At 34.1% G+C, this 9,914-nt stretch overlaps 1 protein-coding gene across 1 annotated transcript; it reads right to left on the reverse strand.

The window, feature by feature from the left end:
- Positions 1–6,142: 6,142 nt before the first annotated feature.
- LOC107643431 (zinc finger CCCH domain-containing protein 48-like) lies at positions 6,143–9,481 on the reverse strand. The gene is made up of 8 exons (XM_016347076.3): positions 9,367–9,481; positions 8,371–8,872; positions 7,915–8,100; positions 7,713–7,814; positions 7,402–7,560; positions 6,985–7,164; positions 6,772–6,869; positions 6,143–6,661 (listed from the first exon to the last, which is right to left on the reverse strand). Exons 2-8 carry the CDS (start codon positions 8,866–8,868, stop codon positions 6,517–6,519), a joined length of 1,368 nt encoding a protein of 455 aa, XP_016202562.1. The 5' UTR covers positions 8,869–8,872; positions 9,367–9,481; the 3' UTR covers positions 6,143–6,516.
- Between the last annotated feature and the right edge of the window lie 433 nt (positions 9,482–9,914).

Genomic DNA, 9,914 nt, shown 5'->3' on the forward strand with positions numbered 1-9,914 from the left:
ATTATGGTATCAGAGTAGTTCGTCCTCGTGAGCCTGAGGGATGGACTACTTATGCTTCAATGCATACTCTGAGTCCGTGCTTGTACTAGTTAGGGTATCTAACTAATATGTCTAGCATGAAGTTAATGAGCATACCTTTGGTAAATTGAAGCACTTAACTTGGGATATTGAGATTGATCACCTTGGTGTTACTTGTTTAGTGTGGACAGAACTCGAATGTCGTCTCATGGACATGAGCGAGGTACTCGAAATGGGAATCTTGGCTGTGGGATATATGAGATTGGTGTGTTAATTTTGGATTGTTGAGTGAAATACTTGGAGGCGAATAGTTGAAAGTGATTGGTTTAATTAGGCTTGAATTGATTGGATCTTGATGATTGAGTAGAGAGAAGACTTGTAAATGGCATTGGTATATTTTGGATGTGAGCAATTATGTAGGAATAAGATTATGACTATTGTTAGAAAACTGATGTATATGTTTGAATGATTAGCTAATGTGAGTGTTAAGGTTAAGAATTTTTAAGAGATTGTGATTGAGTTCTTGGGTGAGCGTAAGCATTATTTAGGCCAGGGTGAGAAATCTTAAAAGTGAGCCTAGATTTTGTGATTCGATAAGCGAATAGGATGTGAATGCATGATTGGATTCTTGGTGGTTAATAATCAGAATTGCGCTATGGAAGCGCGGTGATTGGTGGCATTAGAGTTGTAGTGACGTGGGATATGAAATTGTTTCGAGGATTGATGAAGGATCGAAGAATGGAATGTGTGAGTGTGTGGTTTAGGCTACAATGGATTGATTTAGACTAAAGTGTTGAGAAATTATTTGGTGTATGAGATGATTGAGAAGGATTTGAGATTGATTTAATTTAGATGGAACCCTTGAAGGGAAGGGATGTTTTATAAAGAATGAGATGGTACGAGTTTGGTTGAACTTGAGGGAACATATATGAAGATAGAAAAGAAAATTTTGAAGATAAAATTTTAAATAAGGTGGATAAGATGTAAAATCTCAATTTAACGAAAATTAAATAAATAATTAATTAATTAAATATGGACTGTCGGAGATGAAAATTTTAGAATTATAATTTAAATATGATTTTTGGATTCGGAGGACTTTTCCAAGTTGGAAAATATAGTTTTCGGCGTAAAACGCGAAGTGGCATTTTAGTCGGCAGTGCTGGCTTACGACTGGCCGATATTGCGATTGAAAAAATTAATTGTGAGTATAGAGGGTAAAAAGTTAAATTTTATTTTGGGAAAATAAAAATAATTTAAAGCGTGGATTAAAACGCTAATCTTAAAGGTTTTGGCCCAAAATTGGGCCAACGGGCTAAATTGATTAAAAACCGGACTCAAATTGGGCCCAAACCTAATATATATATAGCTTCATTTAAGCCTTTTAAGCACAACACAACCCTCATTATTGAGAGTGTGCAGTTGCACGAGAAGAGAGGGATTGAGAGAAACCCTAACTCCCCTAAACTTTCAATCCTTCATAACTTTTGATCCAGAGCTCCAATTGACGAGCCATTTGTGGCCACACGTTGCTCTCAACAAGATCTTTAGTTCTATCTAGGTATTGTGATATGAAACTTCAAAACTCATGCCTAATTTTCATTCTCCTCTCAATTTCAAGTTTTGACTTTGGGTTTTGAGAAATTTTGTGGTTTTGGTTGTTTAGAGGTACTTTAGTATGAGCTATTGGTGAGTTTCGTTCCAAATTTTCATGAGTTAAGATAAGAAACCTCAAAATTCTTGTGATTTATCAAATTTATGAATCCTATGTTGACATATGTATTATATTGATTGTGTTAGAGTTGTTGGGTAAATTTTTGGTACTCTTGGGAACTTGAATTAGCTTGTAAAACTCTTGGGTGAGCTTGGAAGTGGAAATTCAATTATTGTGGGTGTCTTTGTGAACGAGGCTTAAGTGTGGGTGTGAACCACCGTTAACAAGGTATAGTTTAAGTTTCATTTAAGTACCGTGTAGTGTGATGAGAATTCCTAAGTTGATTGCTCATAGGATTAAGTTTGAATTGTCTGTTTTGTTAGAATTGATGTGTATAGATGATATGTTACATAAAATAATGATTTGGATAAGTATTGTTTGATTTTGCATATTTGAATGATGATAGTATGTGTTGAATTATATATATTCAATTGATGAATTGGACCGGAGATCGTGAATCTTGGGCCGGAGGCTGAAAAAAAGTAAGAAATATAAGTGGTGTTTGTATGGTGTGATGATATATGAGATTGAATGGATTTTAGATATTAAATGTGTGAATAATTGGAATGATTATGAATAATGAGAATTGAGGCATTGAGGTGTGGAATTGATCGATTTGGGTTAAATTGTGTGGATGAAGTAGGTTTGAATTTGGTTGAGTGTAAATATGTGAATGTGGTTGGTTTGTGGTCAATTTGATAAGTGAAAACTGTTTTGGCTTGTGGACATTTGGAAAGATTGGTAAATACCACTTTTGGTTAAAAACAAATTTTTGGTCAATTTTGATGGGTTGTAACTCGGCCCTCGGAGTTGAAAATTTTAAAAAACTAAAATTTTATAAAAATTCATTCATCGATCTTTTCAACGGTTCAAGAATGGTTGAAAAATGAATTTTGTACCAAAAGATATAAAGGTTTAAAAGTTGGGTTTAAAAACTGACTTTTACACTTAATAGCTTTTTACCTTTTCTGCAAGACTCGTGAACACGGAGGTGCCACGCGACACGGGCACTGGGCACTGTCCAGTGGCCTTGCGTACCCAGAAGGAGGCAAGCGTATGCGGGAGTGTCGAAATTAAAGACTCGCGTACGCGAATGTGGTATGCGACGTAAGTAAACATTGCTGTTTTTACCACTCGCGTACGCGGCCAAAGCTCGCGTACACGACACCCCCCAGTTTTCATTGCATGCGTACGCGAGCCACCTGCATGCGTACGCGAAACCCTCAGATTTTTTAAAAAGTGTGTTTTTATGTATTTTAATCATTCTTTTGGTCTCCTAAAGCTTTATAAACTTCGATACGAGTCTAGAGCCGGTGAATTAGAGGATAGAGAAGCTAAGAATGAGAATTTATGAGTTGAGAACTTGGAGAAGAATAACGAACCTGTTAGTTATTGAAAGAAAGTGTGCCAGGCACTATATTCTTGGAACAATAATGTGCCGGGCACTATATCCCTAAAATGCTGAGACGTGAGAGTGAGAATGGATTGAGATGAGAAAATGGAGATGACTAACGATGATTTGAGGTTGATGGACGAGTTGGGGTTGAGAATTTTCCCTTAGTTATTATGGTTATAAAAAGAGACACAAGTTTTATGCCTGCGAGGTGTACAGGGCACTCACCCTGCGAGAGATACAGGTTGTTCTATCTGCGAGATAATAAAAATGATGGTGAAATCGTGAATGGTTATATGATGATATGGTAGGATACTAACCCTACGAGAAATACAGGCTATCCTGCTTGCGAGGTGTATAGGGCACTCAACCCTGCGAGGTTTCCTCTGTCTGTGAGGTGTACAAGGCACTCACCCTGCGAGGCTATGCAATATAGCGAGTAAATAGTAGAGATGACAATATCCGGATTAGCTACCAGATGTGTCAGTTTTGACTGTATAATCGACAGATGATATCATTGGTCATAGGGCAGGCATACATCATTTGCATATATTTTGATTTGTTTGGGTTTGTTTAGTTGTCTGGTTTGCCTAATTGTACATATTACATGATTGTATGCTACATGTTTTACTTGAATCTACTTGTGTATTACTTGATTGTATTGCTTGTGTTTGTACAATTGAGAGGTCTTTCATGATGGTGTTGGTTGACGCTGAGGGCTGGTGTTTGTTCTGGTTATGATTCTGTTTGATTGGAGAGTTAAAGAAAGGCGAGAATTGTTGACTTAGACTTAGAAATCCCTTAAGATAGTTGCCAAGTTATGGAGTAGAGAGAATAATAAGATGGATATGATGAGGTGTGAAGTTAAGATGCTTAGTGAATTCTTATTATAGTACATTGTATTTATTTGGCACTTTTACCATACTGGAAACCCATGGGTCGGGCTCCATATATATCTCTTGTTTTTCATATGCAGGTCCTGGTGCGCAGCAGTGAGCTGTGTTTCATCTGAGAGATGGGGAAGATCTTTGAACTTTGTTTACTTTCTGTTAGAATCTCTCCGGATTTATTTTGAAGAACTTATATTATGTATTAATCTCTTTTGGAACCTGCTTATAGAGACCTTATGTATATTTTGGGAGAGATAGGACCTAATGTTGTCAAATTGTTTTTATTCTGTATCCTAGCCGGTCTAAATTTTGCGAGTCGCGACTAGTGGCTATTTACTTATGTTATATATTTATATTCTGTCTTTTTCTTATTCTTCTCTACGACTTTATCTTTATATCATTCTTGATTCACGCTTTATCTTCTTGTCGATATGTGAGTATTACGCTTCACGGTTTTATTTTCACTCTTTTCAGACTCCTCGATTAATACTTCCTTTCAATTATATCTATATTTATGTATTGTAATCCACCTTAACAGTGGTATCACCTTATTATCATTGACTTATGACTTGAGTATAAGGATTTGAATATTAGGGTGTTATAGGAAGAGAATTGAAATGGATCTCCTCACAATTGGCACACAATTGAAATAGCTATTTTCCACTCTTTTTCTGTTTTATACTTTTATTTGTCCTTATCAACATCTCCTAACAATTAATCGATACACAATTGAAACGGTTATCTCTCCATTCTTTCTCTATTTTATTTATCCTAGTGAACTTCACGATTTCTATCTTTCGATTTGTAGGAGTTGGCACAATTATCGTATTTATTCTCATCATAGAATTTGAACACATAATTTTTTTTTAAAATTTAAATCAATCCAATTTAATCTATAATTTAATTTAAAAATTTTTATGTACTCTTTTTGAGTATTAATGGTTCAAATATATTTATTTTAATCTGCCAACCTTTTTAAGTACTAATTGTACGTTAAAAAATTTGAATTATTAATATTATTTTAATTATAATTTTTTAATAATAATACACTTATCTCATTTACATTACAAATGAGATATGTACAAAACAAAATTTGGCTTATCTCTGTTTACATTCATAATTATTTCTTTTATCGTATAAACGAGATAAATTATGTGATGTAAATTAATAAATACGTTATAAATTATATATTTCGATAAATAAAATAATTAAATTTATTTAAAAAAAAGAGGAGTGCTAGGGGGCCAGCAACTTTTGATATTTGTAGCCATCAAATAGTCATTAATGATGATTTTAATAGTGTGAGATTGGTGTGAAATTTCATCTAATGACTCACTTTTCCTTGCTGGTTACATGCTGGGCAGAATTTAAAAAAGTTGCTGGCCCTAGACTTTTCCAAAAAGAAAATCTGAGAGAGCCAACACCTGAAAAAGAGCTTTATAAGATTTTGCGCTCTCCCACCACATGAGCTAGTTCATTAACCGTAGGCTCCGGAGAACCATCCGTCCATCACCACAAAAATGAGCTCATATAGTGGGGGAGTCGAAGGTTTTAATGTTTTATAAGACTCTTTTTAATGTGTTGATTCTTCAACAACGTAAAACTCTTTTTGAAGTGTTAATCCCATACTATTCATAACACAATTATAAATATGATAATTATTTCAGCAAAATTTCGATTCCAAATTACTTGCCATGTGAATCATGTTTTTTTAATTGAAAACCCCATATTAAAGCAAAACTTTTTTTTTCCAAAAAAAAGCTTGAAGTTGAATTTATTTGATACATAATAATATTCTTAAACATTTAATTATACACCACATAAATTAAACTCGTTATTCAAGCATTCACCATATAATCTTTTCATCATACCTTAAGTTAGAGATTTTATTTGTCTGTGTCATTTTAACTAAAAAAAAAACTAGTTCATATAAAAAAAGATTTAAAATCTAAACTAACTATATATAAACTGTGGTTTGAATTTGTTATGTTGACTTATTATTTTGACTTTTGGATCTGTCTTTAATCAAAATCGACAATGGTTAATTATCTGTAGTCACCCAAAAAACTATTTATGATCTAATATTATAATAATTAAATAACGTGTGAAAATTTTAAAAAAGCATTCACCTTTTTCAAAATTTATGATCTTGAAAATTGTATAATACATAAACTGTTATATTATATATACAAAATTCTTTTTAAATTGTTCTATACAACTCAACCCAGAAAAGAGGAGAACAAAACAACATTCCATGGCCAGTTAATTATTCCCCTTCGGCATTGCCATCAAGGAACAAGGAACCAACCAAAGAGTAATTACAACTTATCCAACAAAACAAAAGACAAATACACCGCATAACAAATTGAAACACAAACATCACTATTTTCTCATATCATAGGTATTATACATGCAAAATTCCCCCTATTATATCACAGATAGAACATGATCCAACCAATGATCTTGTAGACTTTCTTCATCCAAAAACCTTTTGTTGTTGTAGCTCAGGAGGTTGGCACCTTGGGCTCTTCCAACCATTTCCACACATTTAACAAACCACTCCCATCTCCGGTGAAGAAAAGTCCATTAGGGCCTATCTCAAAGGATCGAACTTCTTGTTTGGTAAATAGTCGACCTCTCTCTAAAATCCTGTAGAAGTTAGCACATTAAGTAGCTACAGCAGCAAGAAAAAACAAGCCCCATATAATACAGAGACATTGCAGCAAAAGTAACTAGACAAAAGCTTGATGGTGACTCACGTAGGCAATTCATACATACGAACTGAATTGTCTTTGCACGAGCAGAACAATATTGGCTTGGCGTCTACATCAGACATCCCATACAGTCCAAGAACAGCCTAGAATAAGAAAAAAAAATGTTAATTATACAAACCAATCACCTCCTTCATAAACAAAATTAAAATATCAGCTAAAACATATTTGTGCATAAATATCAGTAGTTAAACAACTTACATTTTCGACCATGTGAGTGTATGCCACTTTTAGAGTTCCCTCCTCAGTGCACACCCACACATTGACCGTGCAATCAGATGAACCAGATAATAGATAATTATCCCAACAAATAAGTGATGTGACTATGTCAGTATGTCCGTTAAGTGTCATCGTGCACTGTAATGTATCAAGGTCCCAAACCTGTAGACAGTAGGAAAACAAATATTTTAGACCCACTGTTGGTTTAGAAAAGAAGACTGATTGCATAACTAACAGGGAAATAATGTATAAACAGCCAAGACTGATCATCACTAAATTACAAATGAAACCATTCACCAAAAACAAAATATTGTGAGGATGGTGTAAAGGATCTACATGAAGCATATCTCACATTGAAATAAATAAATAAACAAATTGCAAGTTCACAGAAAACACTACCTTAATGCTATGGTCCATGGACCCAGAATACAGCATCTTGTGGCATCCAATAGCAAGACAAACTACAGGTTTAGTATGGCCACTTAGTGTTGCAACCAGTTTGAAAGGAGACTCAGCTTTGGGTTCAGAGTTGCATCTCCAAGCATAAATAACACCATCCTGCAATTTAAATAAACAAATTATTTAAAAACTAATAGACAACAGAACGAGCAGAAATGTGACAGCTTTAATCAAACAGCAAAACTAGCAGATGGCTAACTATAAACAACGATTGAATTATAACAACCATAAATCACTGCAAGGTAATTTACCTCTGCTCCAGCAAGGAGGATATCATTGCCAACATTCAAGGAAAGGACTTGCCCTTTAGGTCCATCAAGAGTAACATTTGCACCAGTCTGAATATTCCATGCCTTAACAACAACCACAACCAAATTATCAGCATACAGTTAAAGTTCCTATAAATAAGACATCATTGTTACACTAAAATAAAAGAGTGAAGTATTCTCTTACCTTCACAGCATTCTTTATGCCAGCAAAAATCCATTGGCCCTCAGATATCAATGAGGTGACTTCAGAATCAACACTTATCGTATTAACACAATGGCCGGTGTTGCAGTCCCAAGCGCGAACTGTGCCATCAGTACTGCCAGAATAAAGTTTGTCTGAACCAGATGGCAGTGCAATCCCAGTGACAACCTGTCAACAAAAATTTGATACTTAGCTATTCCACTAATATTGGCATAGTAGGATCTAACTCAATGGCACTTACTGAGTAACTTAATTAGAGTAAACATTTCAAAAAATAATTTTATTGGCACCCAAACTTATTTCAGTTTCAAAATTAATGTACCATCTAAGTTCATAAACCAAAGCAATTCACTAAAGAATTAGTTTAGCAAAACCACTAAACAAAATATACTTTCATATGTTAATATCAAATAATAAAAGGTGGAATGAGACATGTACCTTCTTGTGTTCATAAAGCTTTGCAAGTGTGGTAAACCCATCACCATAAAACCATGAATGCAAATTCTGACACAGGTCACCATGCACACAATTGTCAGTCATCCAATATTTACAAATACTGCGTGATTTCTCCACAGAAGCCATAGCAAGAGCGGCCACATCTTCCACATTTTCAATCTTTTCAATCACTACACCCTTTTGTTCACATTTGGTTGGCTTCTCAGCAGACACAACAGACTTCAGCGCACAATTTGCTGGTTTCTTGACGGCCTTTGGTGCGCAATTTGTTGGCTTCTTAACAGAGGAACTTCTCATCTTCTCAACACAAGAATGGGGCTTCTTTGAATGCTTATAGTATACATTGGATGACAAGGTTGGTAACTTATGCAAAAATCTACAAGGATTTCTGTTGCATCTCCCAGCTAGCCAGTACTTACATGTTGGGGATGTTGTTCGACCCAAAAGTTCAGTCCTCCTTGTTGTTGTTATAACAGCCATAATACTATGAAACAAAAACACAATCTACATCAGACACACAGTATTCTTATGAACGAGACCCTTCATTGCTCATTGATATCTTCCAAAACTCAAACAGCAACCCATTCACAAGAAGCAGCAGAACCCATTCCCTCATCAAAACCCAAATTCTGTTACTCCACAACTCTCCATCAACCAACTTAACACAGCTTAATTAAAATACAACTTATGAACAGCAAGAGAATAAAGAAATTTCATAATGACAATAATTTACATAGTTTGATGAGAAATCAAACAAAACCCCCTCAAATAATTTAACCTTGCTCTCAACGTCAAACTAAATGAAATTAAATGGAACCCTAAAATAAAAATACAAACTTTCCACCAGGAAATTGCACGGAGCTTCAGCGAGGTCAATCCTATCGGAGAGAACAACGCCTCACGTAGATCATCCATGGCAAAATAGGAGGAGAAAGTAAATGGAGAATTCCAAAGAAGCTAGCGTTCTAAGGAGCAAACCTGAGTAGAGAGTAGAATTGGGATCCAGATGCGCAGTAAAACTATAAGGACTTCAATCGGTGAATCAAAAAGTCAAAGAGATTCAAAGAAAAGGAAAGTGTTTGTATAATAGTGCAAAGAAAAATTGGAGTGAAGATCCTTTATTTATAGGTTACGTTTGCGCTGAGCAGTTACAATGTAAATGATTTTGGTTGTTTGGGTAAGTCAGAAAAAAAAATTTCATACGATCCGAAATTAAATTAAACCGGGAAAAATCAACGGAGCTATTTTTATATAATAAATAACAAAATATTTAATAATTTTATTATTGGATTTATTTATAGTTTGAAGTGATTTATTTATAGTTTATATATTTAATTATATAACCGTAATAGAAGTATCTTATTCAATCATTCACTATATGATTTTTCTAAATTCATCCTAAATGCTCTTTATTAAATAAAAAAATTCTATATTCTTTATTAATTAAACAAAATTTAATTTTCTATTTATTATATTTTATATTAATAATTTACATTTAAAATTTAAAAATTTATAATTTATAATTT

Source organism: Arachis ipaensis, chromosome B5 (assembly GCF_059453495.1).
Source record: "Arachis ipaensis isolate K30076 ecotype BB chromosome B5, ASM5945349v1, whole genome shotgun sequence".
In the NCBI taxonomy this organism is placed as follows: domain Eukaryota; kingdom Viridiplantae; phylum Streptophyta; class Magnoliopsida; order Fabales; family Fabaceae; genus Arachis; species Arachis ipaensis.

Excerpts from the sequence above, each read along its gene's own strand:
- LOC107643431 (XM_016347076.3), bottom strand. The coding sequence starts at position 8,868 with ATGGCTGTTATAACAACAACAAGGAGGACTGAACTTTTGGGTCGAACA. Across the intron at positions 8,101-8,370 it reads AGCTTTATGAACACAAGAAG|GTTGTCACTGGGATTGCACT; the intron begins GTACATGTCTCA and ends TTTTGTTGACAG. Across the intron at positions 6,662-6,771 it reads CGTATGTATGAATTGCCTAC|GATTTTAGAGAGAGGTCGAC; the intron begins GTGAGTCACCAT and ends TAACTTCTACAG.